The sequence below is a fragment of the Gordionus sp. m RMFG-2023 genome, chromosome 4 (assembly GCF_954871325.1).
Source record: "Gordionus sp. m RMFG-2023 chromosome 4, tfGorSpeb1-WG-v2, whole genome shotgun sequence".
NCBI lineage: Eukaryota > Metazoa > Nematomorpha > Gordioida > Chordodea > Parachordodidae > Gordionus > Gordionus sp. m RMFG-2023.
This window is the reverse complement of record NC_088778.1, coordinates 20,030,352-20,050,797: the sequence shown is the minus strand read 5'-3', so window position 1 is coordinate 20,050,797 and position 20,446 is coordinate 20,030,352. Positions and strand designations below refer to the sequence as shown.

Genomic DNA, 20,446 nt, shown 5'->3' with positions numbered 1-20,446 from the left:
AATTTCCAAACCTTCAGCCTTGGGACAAACTTTTTTTAGTGACCCTGGCACCTTTAAAAGTGAGATCTTCTACAACTAGTCGATGCTGATTTATACATTCCTCTCTCGGTATCACTTTCACATTTTTTACTATACATCGATCACATCTCCTTAATAACAGGTAATCCACTGCACTTTTGGTACTACCCGACTTATAAGTCACCAGCTTCTCTGATTCTTTCTTAAACATTGTATTACAGACAATCATATCCATAGCATCACTAAAATCTAAAATCCTCTCTCCTTCCAAATTTCTCATGCCGTAACTGAACCCTCCATATACTCCTTCATAACCCTCACTACTCGCTTTCACATGTCCATTCAGATCACCAGCCAGGATAATCCCCTCTTCATTTGCCAGTCTCGATGTCACCCCCAATAGACTGTCCCAAAATATATCTTTCTCTTCTTCACTTCTTCCAACCTGAGGAACATATGCCGAGATAATATTATATAGCTTTCTACCAAAAATCATCTTGATAACCATTATCTGGTTGTCTAGCCTTCTCACTTCGACTCTACCAATTTCTCCGCAACCAATACCCCAACTCCAGCCTTACCATCATTACCTCCTTGCCAAAAGAATTTATACTTTTCGCTAGTCTTGCCAATCATTCTGGTCCCATTTCCTTTCCATCTAGTCTCCTGTATGCAGCACACATCTATATGTCTTCTGTGCAATACATCGACGACTTTTCCCGCTCTTCCCGTCATACTCCCAACATTCCATGTCGCGACCCTAACTCGATCACCCGTAAACTGGTTTCTCCACTTTTTATCAGGTCGTTTATGGCCGTCATAAGTTTCATTTTCATGAATAGTGGTTCCACCAGGTTTCCCATCCTTTTTTTTGTCGTAGGCGGATGAGGAGGCCCACGGGGTACTTTGGGCTGTACCCCGCCCATGCTTTGTTGTAACCATAGGGAAATTTTGTAGCAAGGTTTTTACAATCGGATGCCCTTCCTGACATCAACCTCTTTAAGGGGTTTTTACACCCCGTCGAGGAGACGGTGATCCTATTCTAGACCCAGATCACAAGGAACCTTTTAGCCTCCATTAGCCACCAAAAGACGTTGCCACTCCCCCGCCACGATGAGACTGAAGGTAGGATTTTGGGAGAGACTCATGCCTTGATATATTGTAGGCAAATCCTATACTAGATAAAACATCTGACCAATCTGTATGATTATCTTTTATATTATACACTTCAAAGAGAATTTTGAAGAGTGTAATTTACTCTTGCCATTAGCCTGAGGATGTTAAGCATTTGTCACCCTCTTCTGTGTTCCCACTCGTTTGTGATATAGTTTCACTTCATTCACAAACTTGTGTCCCAGAGCATTAATTTGTATTTAAATTTGCTAAATAAATTCGGCTATTATATATATATCAGACCTTGTCCCTGATGTCTGCATAATAACTTATATAAAAAGAATCACTGAATGTTACGTTTTATCATTTAAGGGCTGCAATTCGACATTTTGTAAAATAATCTACTGCAATATATTTAAATCCATTCTAATCTACCACCATTCGTTTATTTATAATGGAATGGGAATAGACTATAAACTAATCCGCTTATGCTAAACTATACATGCACAGTTTATTCAATCTTTAATATATATATTCACAAGTTATTAATCATATGGAATCAATTGTGGAAATTATAATTATAATTGATACTATAGGTGCTAGATAGTTAACATCACCCAATATTATATTAATCATAAATATATATTTAATCATTATAACCATATCTAATTGACGAATATAGTAATTCATAATGTATAAATAGTATATTACAATATATTCCTACATCTACAACTACACTTCTAAGCTTTTTTTTGTTGATATTTGATTATTGACAAAGATCGCAGCATATAACAAAGTCAAAAACATCTTGTCTCATTCTTTGTCACCAATAGTGTTGTTAAAATAACTATATACAAGTAACTAGTTCCATAAGATTTTAATAACGTAGAGTTAATTTCTGCATTTTTAGATTTTTATGCGATTAATAAATTATTAATATTTATTGAGAATTATATTTTATCATATATTTTATAGAAAATTTAAAAAAAAAATCTTCATTATAATTTATTACAATACTTTATTATGTTTAATATTTCAACTTTATTATGCTTTTAATATTTCAACTTTATTATGATTGAATAGAAGATATTTAACAATAAAAATTTATATTATAAATAATATGGTTAGGGTACCTTTTCAGGGGCAATTATTTTTGTTATTTTTTAATGTTATTTTTTGTTATTTTTTTAGATTTTTTGTTATTTTTTTATGCGATTTTTTTTATGTAATTTTTTTATGAAAACTATTGTTTTTATGTTATTTTTTTATGATTGGTTCATTTTCTTATTGGTTAATTTTTTATTTAAGATATTTTTAAATTAATATATCTTTTTTTATTTAAGATATTTTAAAATAATTTTTTCTAAAATTTAAAATTCGTACAATTATTTAAAGGAAGTGATGGGGGCAAATAAGGGGGAAGGCTAGGGGTAAGATTGGTATAAATCTTTTTTTGGTTCCCTTTTTTTTAGTTCCAATATATATTATATAATTCCTTCCATTTTTTTTAAAATGAATATTTTTGAAGGATCTAAAGGCAAATTATAAAAGACATGGGGATCGGGATAATATTCATGAATATCTTCTTGAATATAGATATTTTCGAAAATATAGATTATTAAATCGTTTTGATGTTTTTATTCATTTTATTAATGATTGTATAAATTTTAATAGTATATTTCAATTTAATGAATAAATTATTTCGATTGTTATGCTTAATTATTTATTTTTGGAATCTTCCTTTAATTATAGTGTTATCACTAAAAAAAATTAAATTCTTTATACAAATTTTAGAAAAAATTATTCATATTAAGTTTGTATAGAAGGAATCATATTAAGTTTGTATAGAAGGAATCATATTAAGTTTATATAGAAGGAATCATATTAAGTTTGTATAGAAGGAATCATATTAAGTTTGTATAGAAGGAATCATATTAAGTTTGTATAGAGGGAATCATATTAAGTTTGTATAGAAAGAATCAACCAAATAAATTTTAAATAGCGAAGTTTCATCTATCAAAAATTTAACCCCAAACCTACCCGCATTGTACATAATCTAATAATTTTACCCCTTACCCCTAGCCTTCCCCCTTATTTGCCCCCATCACTTCCTTTAAATAATTGTACGAATTTTAAATTTTAGAAAAAATTATTTTAAAATATCTTAAATAAAAAAAGATATATTAATTTAAAAATATCTTAAATAAAAAATTAACCAATAAGAAAATGAACCAATCATAAAAAAATAACATAAAAACAATAGTTTTCATAAAAAAATTACATAAAAAAAATCGCATAAAAAAATAACAAAAAATCGCATAAAAAAATAACAAAAAATAACATTAAAAAATAACAAAAAATAACATTAAAAAATAACAAAAATAATTGCCCCTGAAAAGGTACCCTAACCTAATATTCTATATCTTATAAAAATATTTTTACAAAAATTATAAATATTTCACAAAAAAAATTAAAATATGTTAATATTGTGAGAATGCATTCCAAACTTTAGGTAGAAATATGAATTAAAACCACTTTTCTTCTCAAGGTTAATTAAATATTCCAAACTTTATTATGATTGAATAGAAAATATTTAGAATTAAAAAATCCTATTTATATAAATATTTTTAAAAATCTTATTCAAAATTTATAAATATTTTACCGTAAGGTGGTTTTAATATATATTTTAGGCTAAAATTTTGAATACACTCAAGGGTTAATTAAGTATTGTCATAGAAAATTATGTGTTTTGTTATAAAAAAATTTAATCTTATTAAATAGTTTACAACAATATATTTTAAAATAATTTAATAGTAACATATGAACCAATATATAAAAATGGTTGCATATAATCTTTCAGCACTATAAAAATTTACAATTCATGGAGCAAACTTAAAAGTTTCTGTAGCTGACTTAAGGGTGAAATTACTTCACCAAAGGTTAAAATTATTAAAGGTCTCTGCCCAGTTTTGTCAAATGTAAATTTTAAGTATAATTCTAAGTTTGTATCATTTTAGGTATAATTATAAGTCTATTTCTCAATTTTAACAATTGGTACTTTTCTACTGATTAGCGTTTCATTTATAATTACGTGATTAAGCACATTCGCCCTCTAACCGTTATAGGTATAGAGCTACGCTAGGTCTGATTTCCATCTAATTGGATTTTAATTATTGTTGCTAAACGGCTCGATTTAAGCCTATTTTAAAAATAGCTAACTCAATATTTTAGCCAAAAAAATATCGCTTAACCCTCGAGATTTCACTAATAGATGTCCAAACCTTTGTGCCATCTATGACCAAAATCTTTAAGCTTAGTAATACTTTTCTGAATAAAATGTTGGGATAACGTTTATATAAATCGGCTCAAATCAAGCCGTTTAACAACACTAATTTTAATAAAAGAATTTAGGGGCGTTTATATAAATCGGCTCAAATCAAGCCGTTTAACAACACTAATTTTAATAAAAGAATTTAGGGGAAAAAATATGAGAAGCCCTTTGCACTTTTGTGGGCAACAACGTAAATAGTCCAATGACTATTATTTAAACGTCTGTGAATTGATTGAAAGAGAATGGGCAACTGCTATGTTTATATTTAATTGTATTAGGGACAGGGTTACAACTGACTTAAATTCAGTATTTAATGAGTTAAAAGTATGATTAAAATAAACCTGTAATTTGTCAAATGTATAAGCATCATATTTATAGTAGTTGAATAGGTTAATGAGTAGATTAGCGAAAGGGGGGGGGGTATTATTTTAGATAGCTTGATTTTATCTTAAAAATTATTTTTTATACATTTTTTATTATTTAATTTTGTGAATTGTTTTCAATTTATTTTGAAATCGGAAACGTCTTTCAATTCTCGGTTAAACCAAAATGTTTTGTACCTGCTGTAAGTCTTTTCCTTACAAGTAAAAAGCCATGTTAAAGCGTCATGGATTAAGTTGGGGTTTCTTAATATATGAGTTAGGAATTGAATACTTTTTTTTCTATGTAATGTGGATTGGAGTGTTTTGATAACTTCATATATAATTTTGAAATGTGGATTCCTTTATAAATAAGATTAAAATTCGATTCAAAATTAAATTTCAAAAATCAAATTTGAAATCAAAACTGAAATTTACAAAAATTTCAGCAATAAAATAAACACAAGATCATTTAACTTTCCCTGTCAATTTACATTGTTAAGAAAATCTTGGTTAGTAATGAACTTCCTCCTTAATACTATTTATCAAAGGGAGAGTTAGTTTATCATAGTAATATCTTATCATGTTACACCGGCCCCAGATTATTTTTAATAATTTTTCGGCCCGGCTCAGGTTTTATATTTTTAGGACGATTTGCCACGGATTATTTCTTTAAAAAAATTATCAGGCCCGGCCCTTTTTTTAAAAATATTTTTTATTTATATTTAATTTTTATAGCTAACAATAACTATTTAAAATATTTGGTTTTAAAATATATGGCTCGGCTCGGGTATATTTAAAAAATTAAAATACGGCCCAGCCCAGGTCTCTGTTTTATATATAATAATTTATTTCGATTAGATTTCAGTTTATATATAATTTCAAAATAATACATTTACAAACAAAAATATATATTTTTACAAAAATAATTGTTTGTATTTATTCAAATTTATCTTATTTATTCAAATTTGCTTAGTCTTTTAGGCTTTAATAAAGTACCTCTAACAACTGGGAGACTAATAAATATTACAGAATTAAAAGCGAAATCAAATATACAGTTATCCCATACTTTTTATCGGAAACATAGTAAATATTTTTATCATTTTATATTTTTATTTTTTTGTAAAAGGCGATATTTGCTTTTATGGTGTTTGTTATTATTGTAATAAAAATGAGTCTGTCTGTATAAAAGCTCATTCTAATTTAGAGGCATCGATAAGTTTATTTTTACCTTCACATGCTAAATTGACAAAATATGTTAATCCATGGATTCGCAGTTACAAACATAATTATTTGGCAAGGTAAAATAAATTAATGATTTATTTGATATCTTTTTTAACAAGGTGGGAATATGATCCCCAATTTTGTAGATTAGTACGCCAAAATAGTCATCCTTTAAATATATTTAATAAATTACCTAATCTATTAGATTTAATTGATTCATGCATATTAGACTTTCTAATAGGAAACAGTGATAGGCATCATGTTGAATTTCTATCTATAAATCAACCATCTATTTCATCAAATTTAAATAAAATCTTTATGACTCTCTTAGACAATGGTAAAAGTTTTGGTACTTATAAACATGATGAATTTAGTATATTGGCTCCACTATATAATTGTTGCATATTACGATTAAAAACATGGCGGCGATTAATACAATTAGCTTCGTTTAGCCTTATTAATATAAATTCTACTCAATCTCAGGTTTCGGATAACATATCTTTAAATTCTGAAAGATATTCATTCTCGATGCTTTTAAGAACTATATTGAATTCAGAAGATATTCCAAATTTATTACATCCACAATATTATATAGCAATCAACAGGCGGTTAAATATCATTATATCTTTGGTGAACCATTGCCTGATTAATAACGGTTTTACAAATCTTAACTATATGAATACTCTAGTTGATATAGAAAATTTAGAACATAAATACAAATACATGTTCATAGCAGACGAGTAAAACAATGCAAAAGATTATCGATAATTAAAAACCAAAGGGAGTATAACCAATTATGACGATATTATTATTGTTAATTCTTTATTGATTGAAATTGATATGAGCATTTTAAAAATACATGAATATTATGGTGATCAAATAAAAACGGGTTATATGTTTTTATAGAGAATGTATTTTATAGAGAATGCATTTTATAGGGAAAACAATTATAGAGAATGCTGTTTATATAGAAGATTTAGTGAATTTTTTATATAGAGTAAGCCAGTGGCGTCACTAGGGAGGGGCGCATAGGAGCTCGAGCCCTCTGAAAAGTTTGAATAGCCCTTTGAAGCAAATTTTTTTTTAAATAGCTCCTTAATATCCCCTTGAACTAAAAATAAATTGTATTGCCCCCTGAACGATTTCTTTCATAATTCTATTACTTAATATATAGATTTAATTTTATTATTTAAAAACTAATAAGACTATCTAAATCTTTAGTAAATGAATACTATTTTAATTATTAGATTAGATTAATACTTATAAATTATTTCACTATGTCAGCTTGCAAATCAAATTCTGTGTTAAAAATATAATCTCAATATCACTCATTAATTTAGCATTAACAGTTGAAGCTTAATTGACTTTTATTATTTAAATTATTATATAACCCTTTTTAAGGTGGCAGGGAGAAGAACAAAATTAAGAAAGTGTTTTAAAATTTTTATTTTATTTATTTAAAAAATTATTTAACTCAAAATGCAATATTTCATGCTTATATAGTTTATAAAAATCAATTTATATAAAAAATCTATTTAATAATTTATATAATCAAACTATTGAGTTAATATTATAAAATGAGTCCGTAAGGTTAATATAAAGAATAAAAAAATCAATCCATAAGGTTAATATTGAGTTAATAGATAGCGATAAAAAAATATTTAAAAAAATCAATCAGGCTAAATATAATCATTTATTAATTTAAAATTAACAAATTTAATATTGTAATTAGCCGAGGTTAAAATCACTAATCAACTATATTATTCATTTTTAAATTTAATTACCATGCCTCTTCCTAAAAATATTTTCAAGGTCCAAATAAGTATAGGAGATTTTTTCTAAATTTTATAATCCACTATTATATATAATTATAAAATATTGAGTAAAATGCCACTTTTATAGACATATTTAATCATAATTTATAAAAAATAATGGAATAGAATAACTCCTCATCTAAATAAATATAAATTTCTGAATCACATCTTATAAGATAGGAAAATTTCTGATTCTGATTCATTCATTATCAAATAAAGGTAAAATTTATTATTCATCCATCATTGAATAAAGAAGAAAATCGAATTCCCAGGCATTTTTGACAGGCTATCAGCTAGTAACTTTATTTTTGATAACGGGTTCTTAAAAAATCCATAAAATATATGTCAAAGGAAAGGTAACAGGCATTATTTTTTTTTATTATTTATTCTAATATAAAAATGGATTAATATTTCCTCCATAAATACACTTCACAATGGCTTTCTTTATGTGTCCAACAATTTCTTGAATACAGTAATTATAAGAAATTATTTGCAAATGATTGTAATAAGGCATATCTGTGGTTTGATTTTTCCTTTAATCAAATAAAGTCAGATGAAAAATGAAATAATTCAGTTATTGAAATTAGAGACCATCACGGGCCTTGATTATTCATCCGCTTCCAACCCAGGTCAGCATTAAAAATAATTTGCAGGACCAGTCTATATTTAATAAAATATTCAAACCCGAGCTCATCATAGTTTCAAAAATTTTTCCCAAGCCCATATCCAAAAATTTAATTTATTGTTTTAAATGAATAAATAAACAATATTTAAGTGTATTTAGGCAATCACTTTGTTTGAAATACAGACATTCATTATTATTAGATGAAAATAAATGCTATATTTTTAAGTTAGTAACAGTTTAATAGGCTAAATTTAAATGAAAAATTTTTAGGCTTTTTACCAAAAACCCAGTCCTGGCCCAAGCACGTTATTAAATATATTATACGTGGCATCTCATTAAAATATTTTGTCACCTGAGTTAGAGATTATTCTTCCCCATTTTTGACAAAAATAATATTTTTTGATTGATTGATTATTTAAGAATATATTAATCTATTTACATAAAAAAATATTAGAATTTAAACTTATAAATAAATTATAGCTAGTATTAGATTATTCTATTCTCTATTTTTTATTATTGATAAAAATATATTATTCTGATTCTTTAAAACATTTTCAAGTATTATGTAAATAGAATTAAGAGTTTTTTTAACTGATTGTATAGTTTTATATAAAAATCCTGATATTACTGGTTCAAAAACAAAAAGAATATTTTTTATTATTATATAAAGAAAAATAATATTACCATCATTTTATTCATTCCATTAAAATATATTTAAATTTTTAAAATAAATAGTAATTATTATTCTATAAAATTTTTGGATTTAAAGAGAAGTTGTTTGGAGAATAGAATAGTATTTCTTAAAATAATAAAAATAAAATTTGGTATTTATTCCATCTCCAGTTTTAGAATATTTTAAGAAATGTATCTTAGTATTTTATATAATTAAGTGATGAGGAACTATTAAATACACACATGAATTTCATATAAAAACTTCTCTTACCTCAAAAAATCATTTAAATGCTTTTAAGACCTTCATAAATACACTTTTAAACAAAGACCTCCCAACATAGATTTGAATCAAATATGGGGTCAACCTGATTATGTCACAAAAACTATGTGGTGGTATTCATCCTATTGCAATTGGATATTTAGAGATTATTAGCAAAAATAATTGCTATGGGTAAAAATTCAGAGTCTTAATTTATTAAGTATACATAGCAATTAGGATTGAATGTTAAGGGAAAAGTCAAAATAAAATGCCATTCGTATTATATTAAGAATCCTCTTCATGGATATTATCAAAGTCTACTTTAAAAATGTTTTGATAACAAATTTCGAGAACATTTCATTAATTGTTTTACTCCTAAATTCCTAGAGACATACATGGTAAAATGTGTTAGAACTGGTATCCTTCACTGTAGAAACACACAATTAAGTGACTTCCACCACCCAAAAGGGGGCATATCCAGTGCAGTGAATTTGCATCCACTGTTTGGCAGTAAAATTTACCCTATTGTCAGGGCACATTTAATTAAAAATGGTTGATGGTACCTAATCCACTAATTGGCATACCCTAGAGTCAGGAGAACGCGACAGAAATTTACATAGATTATTGGTAAAAATAGAGAAATAAGAAAATATATAATTAATAAATATATAATTAATAAATAGTGTGCTTATCTTTTTAGAGTATTTGTTTCTATAAACTAGTGAATTTTTGAATATCATTGCTTTCTAGAATTACCATCAATTTTGTTACAATTATGAATTCATATAATCATTGCTTTCTAGATTTACCATCAAATATTTTGTTACAATTATGGATTCATATAATCATTCAAAAATTCACTAATTTATTGAAACAAATATTCCAAAAAGATAAGCACACTATTTATTAATTAAGTATTTTCTTATTTTTCTCTTCTTACCAATATAAATTATTGTCGGGCCCTGACAGTAGGGTAAATTACTGTCAATTAGTGGATCAGGTACTATCATCTTTCTTTAATTAAATGGGCCCTTACAGTAGGGTATATTTTACTGCCATACAGTGGATACAAATTCACTGCACTGGATATGACCCAATTGGTGGAAGCCACTCAATTGTGTGTTTTTAATATGATATATGTTAAGCTATTAATGAATTATTTTATATTAAATATTAACAGTTGAGTCTTTAAATCTTCCATCAAGTTTATTCTAAAATCTAGGTATATATTTGCGTACCATCTTTAAATATTCCATCAAGTTTATTCTGAAATCTGGGCATATATTTGAGTATCATAATAATATTTTCTTAGAGTTTTCCATATGATTTATAAATAGAACTGGTAGCTAAATTGAATGAATGCTGAGTTTGATAAGGTGATTACTATTGGGCCGATTACGCTAAAATTATTTTTATTGGACAAATAATTTTTAAAGAAAACTATTGGCTAAATTTGATTGACGTTTTTTGAGGATTATTATAATAGATTGGTTAAAAAAATATTAGGTAAAATGCCACTTTTACAGACGTATTTGACAGGTTTACATTATTACAGTTAATATTTTAATAAATTTTACTAATAAATGCTTTTGATAATAAATATAAGTAACAATTTCCATTCGATTCTTTAACGCCATCTATTTATAATTGAAAATATTATTAAAAATTAAAGATTCAATATATTTATATAATTTCTTTTAAAGATGTTTTAAGTGTTTTTGTTTAATCAATTTATCTAACATAATAAATTCTGATATGAGTTAACATCGTGAGTGTCATGGTTATGACTGCAAATTAACCAACATCTATTATTTGTGTGGCAATGTAAGTTAAGATTATTACTACAGCTGCTCAGAACTTATGATTGTATATTTTAGATAAACAATAATGGTCAACTGTGTAGTTTATATCTTATTAAAAATGGAAGATAATCTTTTAGAAATTTGATTATTTATCTAACTTTTAATCATATTATCTAAGAGGAAGCTCTAACCACCATATAGTTTTATGGTTTGGATTGGTCGTTTATAATCTCTTCTTCAAGAATTGTTGATTTGGTTAGGCCTATAAATTTTTCCTTATCAGTCCATTCTATAATGCATTATCTAAAATGGTAGCAGAAAGTTATATTAATTTCATGACAATGTAAATTGCTAAGAATTACATTATTATGTGGTTTTTAAAAACCATTATCAATTGAGGCATATGAATGAATTAATTAACCTTTTTTATCACTTGTAATTCTTTAGACGCAAAATTTTTTGGCTTTGCTCTCCATAATTTTTTTTTAAGTTGGATCTTTGATATTGTAAAGGCTGACGCCCCTGAACGCCTTCTATGGGTTGAGTATATAAAAGTTGATTTTTGTCATTTCTCTTTATTGATAATTTATCTAAATAAAATTTGTTAGATTTTATAGTTATGAAAAATGAATATTTAGCCTGCAGCCCAATTTCTTAACGCTTACTTTGGGCTGGGTATAAATATATTTATGATTTAAAAAATTTATTATGGGTGTTATATTTTCTATATAATATATCTGTTCTGTTCTATACATCAGCGTCTACATGGCAGAAAATTTGATGGAGGCAACCCCCATCCCAAATCTACCCCTACCCCCCTAAAAAAATTTCGCGGCCTTCGGCCGCGATATTTGCCTTAATCAAGAAAATCTTATATTAAGTCACTATTTATACCCTTACAAACATTCAGACCTGCTTTGGAAAAAAAAATTTACAAACTGATAACTATTGTTACTATCCGTTTTCAATTAACTTATATTTAAGTAGGTAGTGCAATCTTTTCATAATTTGATTGATAATCAATTTATTTTCATAAAAATTAATATAATAGTATTAAATGAGATAACATATTTACATTACTATAAAAAAATATCAAAAATTTAGTAAAAAAATATAAGATGAGTAATTTTAAAGAGGTATAGCTTGATTCTATAATTACTAATACCTTTATATTAAGTAAAAAAAACAAAATGAGTAATTTTAAAGAGGTATAGCTTGATTCTATAAATACTAATGCCTTTATATTAATTAAAAACATTCATATAGATATAACTATTATATAAAAAAAATTTTTATGTAAATATAACTTTTATATAAAATATTAGAATAAAGAATATAGTATATTTTGCACAAGAATTATAAAAACATTTATGTAAATATAACTATTATATAAAATATAAAATGAATAGAGTATATTTTGCACTGGAAATATAAATTTTTTTATGTAAATATAACTTTTATATAAAATATGAGAAAAAAATGAATATAGTTGCACTGGAATTATAAAAACATCTATGTAAATATAAGTTTTATATAAAATATTAAAATAAAATGAATATAATATATTTTGCACTGGAATTATAAAAACATTTATGTAAATATAACTATTATAAAATATTTAAATAAAATGAATATAGTATTATATTATGCACCGGACTAGAATGATATAAAAAACTATTAAATTAAATTTACATTATTAAAAAGGCGTATATAATTAGCTGTGAAAAAGATATAACTTATTTTATTAATAATTTAGTTAATCTTTTAGACGTAGATGCAAATCGCGTTATAATGTCGTCTATTTTAAATCTTTCAAAAACATCAATTTCGCTGGATATTAGAAGTAAATTTTCTAAAAAGGGGTCAGAAATTTTATTCCGCATTCTAGTTTTATTTATTTTGACTTTGCTCATCACTCTTTCGGCTGAACAAGAAGTAGTTGGTAGAGTCAATAAATATTTATATAATAAATATAAATTAGAATAAGAATTTAATTTATTTAAAAGACGATATGGTAGTATAAATGAATATTTTATCCATTTTTTTGTATTAATTATGTTATCGTTATTGATATCTTCCTCGGTTTCATCGTTTACAATACCTTTAATTATATATAATTTTAAATAAAATATCAATAAATTACTTTCATCAATATATAACCCATCATTCTTTTTTATTTTCAAAAGATCCTTGCAATAAATGATTGCTTGTGAATCCAAATATAAAGATCGAAAATCATTATATTCACGAGCAATATCTTGAGCATTTAATTGGTAAGTATGACAAATTTGAGATATTTGCCACCCTTCTATTCTATCATTGGCTATAATTCCAGCTGGTGTAAAAAGAGATATTTGAGATAAAAAATTTAAACAATCATAATTAAATCTTTCATTTAAATCATTAATGATTGTATCAAGCACAGGGAAAAATATTTCCCTTTTATATCTATAATGCTAAATAATAATTTTAAATCTTTTTTTATTCAACTTGTTTTTTTTTTGTTTAACATAATTATTGAATGCTGTTTGATCAAATTTGAATATTGATTTTATATTATGCAATTCCGTTGTAACATTATTCTTTTTCAAATAACTGTTAGATAAGGAATGCAATTTTAAAAAAATATTATCCCCATTAGCTACATTTTAAAATTATTTATAGAAATCGTAACTAATTTTAACCTCTTAGTCTTTGTAATTTATTTTTTGTGTGTTGTATTAATTTAGTTACCATAGCCAAATCATTACCAACTGCCTGCATTTCAATACAAGCCTCATGTGTGCATTTCAATATTTCTTTCAAAATAAATAGACTTAATATGAAATCTTCATCCTTAATTCTTGTTAATAATCCATCGGCAATAGAAGAGGTGCTTGGGTCATTAGAATCTTTTAATTCATTTAATGATGCTATAATATGTTCATAAACATCTAAAAAAATTTCTACAGCTTTATAAGATGATGACCAATTTCTAAAAAAAGATAAGTTACATTAAAAATATTATATTTACCTTGTTGTATTTTTTATTCTTTTAAGAGATTTTTTAGACTTTGTCATTTGATATTTAACAAACACTCCTTGACGTCTTACCCCATTCATGAAATTATATAACTCATCCAATATTCCCATTACCTTTTTCATTTCTATTTTGCATCCACAAACATGAGCAACTACTAAATTGAGCCTATGTGCATGGCACCAAATATATATGGCTTTTGGAGCCTCTTTCAATATTAAAGCCTGCATTCCTTTGTATACTCCTCTCATATTCCCTGCACCATCCATACTTTGCCCAACCATATAATCAAGAGGAAGACCAAGATCTTTGAACTTAGAAAAAACATGTTTCTTTATATTTTCCCCGGTGGTTTCTGATGTTGTAAAAACATGGATGATCCTTTCTACAGGATGTGGATGCGGATCATCTTCTATATATCTTACAAGTAAAGCAATGCATTCTTTTTTAGACACATCATATGTTCCATCTAATATGATGCTATAGGCACAATTCTCTTTAATTTTTTGAATAATACATTTTATTATTTTTATCTTAATGACTTCAATAATTTTTTTCACATGGCCATATGACAATAAATTTATATAAGGTCTTGAAATTTTATCTGATTTTTTTCTCCTCAATTTTTCGTTGTTATCAATGTATGCCCGTAAAGTTGGAACCGTTTTTGCCATTAATTTTATGAGGCACATAAAATTACCTTCATTCGAATTAGTGCCCCAAAAGGCTATGTTACATTTTATAAGGTATATAATGGCATCAATAATATTATGAACTATATTACGATTTTCCATTATTATATCAAGCCTATTTGATAGAAAATGATCTTGAATACGCTTATTTGCAAGCCAAGTCATGTTGGTGTATTCACAATCCTTATGAATAGAAGATGACTCATGTCTCTCTAAGTCACGCTTAAAATTTTTCCAATTATTTACTCCAAGTTGAGTCCAAAAAGTATTGGATTTAGGGCCACCAAACATAAGACAATAAAGACAAAAGACTTTGTCTAAAGTGGTGCTATAGGATAACCAATTTCTTGGTTTGAGGGAACCATCAATATTAACCTTTTTATAATAGGATATATTCATGCTCCTATTTAAAAGTAGAAATAATGGATGCGTAAAAATTAATAAAAATTAAATTTTTTAAAAACCTTTTGTGAGTAACAGGATATTGAAATATATTTGAACATGGCTGACATGGGCCTATGGAAATTATGAAATTAATCAAGATATTTGTCATTCTAAAGAATATGAAATGAAAAGGGTCATTAGGCTCCTTTTTTTTATATAATTGAATAATATTTGGGCCTTTAATGTTTGAAATATTTTGGCTTGCATTGGGATTGATAATTGGATGAAAAAAAGATATAATTGGGGAATTTTCAATAACTTTGTGTGTTTGCTAATTATTATTAAAGAGTGTATAGTTTTATTTAAATTAAATACCTCATCATTCAAAATCAGCAGATCACTGGAACTGGGCATTGTATGAGAAGATAATATAATTTGGGAATCTTCAGTAAAAGATTTGTGCTAATTATTAAATAAAGAATAATTAAAATTTGTTTATTCATGAAAATATCTGAATATCCTCATTTATTCCCTTCAAAATTATAAAAGAAATCTTATTTAAATTAAGTACCTCATTATTCAAAATCAGCAGATCACTGGAACTGGGCATTGTATGAGAAGATAATATAATTTGGGAATCTTCAATAAAAGATTCATGCTAATTATTAAATAAAGAGTGGTTAAAATTTGTTTACTTATGAAAATCTTAATTTTAATAAAAATTTTATTCTTAATTAAGATATAGAAAAGTGGAAAATATTTCATAATTTATTCACTTCAGAATTATCAAACAAATCTTATTTAAATTAAGTACCTCATCATTCAAAATCACCAGATCACTGGAACTGGGCATTGTATGAGATAATATAATTTGGGAATCTTCAGTAAAAGATTTGTGCTACTTATTAAATAAAGAATAATTAAAATTTGTTTATTCATGAAAATATCTGAATATCCTCATTTATTCCCTTCAAAATTATAAAAGAAATCTTATTTAAATTAAGTACCTCATTATTCAAAATCAGCAGATCACTGGAACTGGGCATTGTATGAGAAGATAATATAATTTGGGAATCTTCAATAAAAGATTCATGCTAATTATTAAATAAAGAGTGGTTAAAATTTGTTTACTTATGAAAATCTTAATTTTAATAAAAATTTTATTCTTAATTAAGATATAGAAAAGTGGAAAATATTTCATAATTTATTCACTTCAGAATTATCAAACAAATCTTATTTAAATTAAGTACCTCATCATTCAAAATCACCAGATCACTGGAACTGGGCATTGTATGAGATAATATAATTTGGGAATCTTCAGTAAAAGATTTGAGCTAATTATTAAATAAAGATTAATTAAAATTTGTTCATGAAAATATCTGAATATCCTCATTTATTCCCTTCAAAATTATAAAACAAATCTTATTTAAATTAAGTACCTCATTATTCAAAATCAGCAGATCACTGGAACTGGGCATTGTATGAGATAATATAATTTGGGAATCTTCAATAAAAGATTTGTGCTAATTATTAAATAAAGAGTAGTGAAAATTTTAGGCAAATGACTTATTTTATTCTTAATTATAATATATAAATTTTTTTTTAACAAAAGTTGAAATATTTAAATATTCTTATAATTTATTTCCTTCAAAATTGATAAAGGGCATAATAAAAATGTACCTATATATTAAAAATCTTATCTTTAATAAAAATTAAAAGTATTATGCTCAAATTATAGATGAAGAATTGGTTTCTACTAATTCACAAAATTTAAGGTTATTTTTACTTATATTTATTGTCATGAATTAAAATAATATATATAAAAAATTACTTTTTGGAAGTAAGATGTTATTGATTTTTTTTGTAACTTGGTTTCAACCCCATTTGTGATATTGAATGGAATATCTTTATTTAAGGATACCCAATTATTATCCTTTTTGATAGCTATCTTTGTAAATTTGATATCAGATAACTTGACATGAGGATGTTTATGTTTATAATGGTTATTTATTTTGTCACTTCTTATTTTAGAAGTTTTACAATTAATATAGTCACATTTGACTTTATATATTGTTTTGTTACTTGGCATCTAGAATAAAAATGAAATAAATATTTAGATAATATTTTTTTACTCACTGATGGCCATCAAGAATGATGGAGAATCATAATTTTATCCTTTATTTGACGGTGGATGGCTGAATCTTAAAATTCTCCTATCTTATGAGGTGTGATTCAGAAATTAAATTTATATTTGTTTAAATGAGGGTGTAATTTTAAAATTTTCCAGTGGTTTTACAAAATATATTAAAGAAATATATATTTAGATATTTTAATATATGTGCACAATAAATTTTTATTCATTTGTATTATATTTTTAATCTAAAAAATATATTAAAATCTTTTAAAATAAATTCTTATTCATTTGTATTTGTAATTTATAATCAAAAAAATATATTCTAGACCCTTATTGTTTTTAAATTAAAATTCATAAATATACACTCTATTAACATATTTTATAAAAATAATGAAAAATTTACTGATTCAATCATCATCATATAAAGGAAATTTATTATGCACCCATCATTGAATAAAGAAGAAAATTCTGATTACCAGTCATTCATAATGGACTATCAGCTATTAACTTATATTTTTGATAATGTTTTCTTAAAAGATTCCTATTATATTATATGTAAGCTTAATGCATGGTCACAAAAAATATAATATTTTTTGTTATTTATGCCAAAACAATCATGGATCAATATTTCCTCCATTATACACTTCACAATTGATTTCTTTATTTCTTAGTGTCCAACAATTTTTAGAAATGTATGATGCTTTGAAATCATAGTTTCTTTAAATTAACAATCCTAATAAATTTTGCAAATAATTGAAAACAGGCATATTTGTGATTTGCCCATTCATTTATCTTCAAATAAAGTCTGAGAAATGATATATTTTAATCATTGAAATTAGAGACCTTCACTGGCATTGATTTCTTCATCCAGCCTAGGTCATAAGTAAAAATAATTTTCAGGCCCAGTTCATGTTTAATGGAAATCCAAACCCAAACCACATCATAGGTTTCAAAGATTATTCCCAAGCCATATCCAAAAATTTAATTTATTGTTAACAAAAATAAACAATATTTCAGTATATGGAATCACTTTGTCAATTCATTTAATTGAAATCTTTTCTTAAATCAATAATCAAATGAGAGGAATAGATTATCTGTTCATTCTCCCAAGATTTCTATAAATATTTAGAAAAAAGGCCAAATATATTATGGAAAATTTGATGTTATATAAAATTTATCTAATAATGAAATAAAAAATTTATCAATTCTTTTAACAAATTTTTTATCACACAATGGTTTTCACCTCTCACTTATAATTTTGTATATAATTTACACTTACCTCAAAGAATCATTTATCATAAATAGAAATCAATTATGGGTCCAACCTGATTGCCTCACAAAAATGTGGTAATATTTACCCCATTGAAAATGATTATTTAAAAAATTATTAGCAAAAATAATTGCCATGGTTCAAAACCCAGATAACTTATTAAGTATACATATTAAGATTAAATAAAAATAGCTTCATTCTTTATTATATTTATTTATCTATCATCAAATTAAGGAAAATGCAATTATATGCTTAAAAAATTACCTTTTTAAAATCCAAAAATGCTATACATATTATAAATTCATTGACTACATTTTCTTCTATATTCTATTTTATTTATTTAGATTTTAATTTAAGATAAATTTGATTTATATAAAACCATTTTATTTATATTTTTAAAATATACAAAACTAATTACATTAGCTTCATAGGCAGCCTCATCCCACAAGATGATTAGTTTTAACCTCAATACTTTTTGCCCCCCCCCCCTCTCCTTCTTCTTATTTTTTTTTCCTTGTTACTAATATATGTAACCCTTATTGTATAGATCAAAATAAAATAGTGATATGCTATAAAATAAAAATCCTGTCATTTCTAAGTTTCCTTGTCAATTCTCAGTTTAGTTATTGTACAAACAAAAGTGGGCTCTATTAATTTATCCTTCTTTGAACAAAATATTTTGATACTCTTGAAATTAATGTTTGTCTGCATATAATCTTCATATTAGGTTACAGGGTGATTATTAGCTCAATAAAATCTTCAACACAGGTTGAATATGGATGGTTTCCATTTATTATATATTTTGTGAATCAAATTTATACTTGTTGATACCTTTAAAATTTGATTTTCCACCAAAGTTAATTTTAGTTTGTTTCTTATTTAATGTGGTTGAATTTTCTTATTATTTATGGTTTGTTTTATATTTAAGGATTGGTTTGCTTTCTCTATAAATATATATTTTATGTATATATTTTATGTATATAAATATTTAATTAATATTTATTATTCTTTATAAAGTTAATTCAATTAATTATTTTATATAATATTCAGCAAAACGAAAATCTTGTTACATATTAAAATTTATAATCATTTAAGACAAGTTATGTCAAAATAAACTTATAGAGATATGTTTCCATAGATTAGCTGTGGATGACTTAGATGATAAAATATACTTTTTATTTGGAAGACATAGGAGACATTTGACAATAATAGTACTTGTGTTACCAGCTTTCTCTTTGTGGAATTCAAAATATTTTTATTTTTTTGCAATTCTGGAAGAAGGGGAAGGTATAATTTCTATATCACCCGGAACCATTAGAATGTCATCCTCATCAAATGATGAATCAGACTCAGAATTCATGTTGTATTTTGTTTCTATCTATAAAATTATAAATAACACTTATCTAGATTAGAATTTGAATAATCTATTGACAGGTAAAACATGCAGTTCAAATGTGTCTAATTTACATGTAATTTAATTATAAATGAAAATTCAGGCCAGGCCAGAAAATAAATTTCAGGTTGGGTGATCATTGGAATTTAAGGTGAAACTGAAAAAAAAATTGAATTTGCAAGTCTCCTTGACAAAAAAAAGAGTTTTGGTACTTTAAAATTTGAAAATGTTGTTCTGAGTTCTTAAATCTGATATGTGTGTTCTCAAGGTAACTAATTCCAAGCCCTGTAAAAGCAATCATTTTTAAAAATTTGAGCAATGTGCTCATACTTTTATT

At 25.4% G+C, this 20,446-nt stretch overlaps 2 protein-coding genes across 8 annotated transcripts in view; one reads left to right on the top strand and one right to left on the bottom strand.

Annotated features, from left to right (window-relative positions):
- Nucleotides 1-6,926, top strand: part of LOC135929152 (glycosaminoglycan xylosylkinase-like) — a 30,545-nt gene extending 23,619 nt beyond the window's left edge. For 5 of the 6 annotated variants that reach the window (XM_065465669.1, XM_065465670.1, XM_065465672.1 and 2 more), the window contains 3 exons: nt 5,798-5,907; nt 5,951-6,122; nt 6,165-6,926. In XM_065465669.1, the coding sequence (XP_065321741.1) occupies nt 5,798-5,907; nt 5,951-6,122; nt 6,165-6,789 (907 nt within the window). In that variant the 3' untranslated portion in view covers nt 6,790-6,926. The remainder of the gene's footprint in view (nt 1-5,797; nt 5,908-5,950; nt 6,123-6,164) is intronic. The other variant, XM_065465668.1, reaches the window with a different exon arrangement.
- A 5,397-nt stretch (nt 6,927-12,323) lies between these two features.
- On the bottom strand, nt 12,324-18,939 carry LOC135927769 (zinc finger MYM-type protein 1-like). 2 transcript variants are annotated; one of them, XM_065463940.1, is made up of 14 exons: nt 17,445-18,939; nt 17,144-17,401; nt 16,752-16,835; nt 16,563-16,646; nt 16,320-16,406; nt 16,127-16,210; nt 15,884-15,970; nt 15,688-15,774; nt 15,393-15,643; nt 14,231-15,331; nt 13,902-14,191; nt 13,708-13,858; nt 13,361-13,665; nt 12,324-13,318 (listed from the first exon to the last, which is right to left on the bottom strand). In XM_065463940.1, the coding sequence occupies exons 2-14, from the start codon at nt 17,399-17,401 to the stop codon at nt 12,954-12,956; spliced, it is 3,234 nt and encodes a 1,077-aa protein (XP_065320012.1). In that variant the 5' UTR covers nt 17,445-18,939; the 3' UTR covers nt 12,324-12,953. The 2 variants fall into 2 exon arrangements, with proteins under 2 accessions (XP_065320012.1, XP_065320013.1); XM_065463941.1 differs by having other exon boundaries at nt 17,449-18,939.
- Between the last annotated feature and the right edge of the window lie 1,507 nt (nt 18,940-20,446).

Coding starts and splice junctions, on each gene's coding strand:
- LOC135927769 (XM_065463940.1), bottom strand. CDS start 17,401: ATGCCAAGTAACAAAACAATATATAAAGTCAAATGTGACTATATTAAT. Junction 14,192..14,230: donor AGAATAAAAAATACAACAAG/GTAAATATAATA, acceptor ATCTTTTTTTAG/AAATTGGTCATCATCTTATA. Junction 13,319..13,360: donor TGGGTTATATATTGATGAAA/GTAATTTATTGA, acceptor ATATAATTAAAG/GTATTGTAAACGATGAAACC.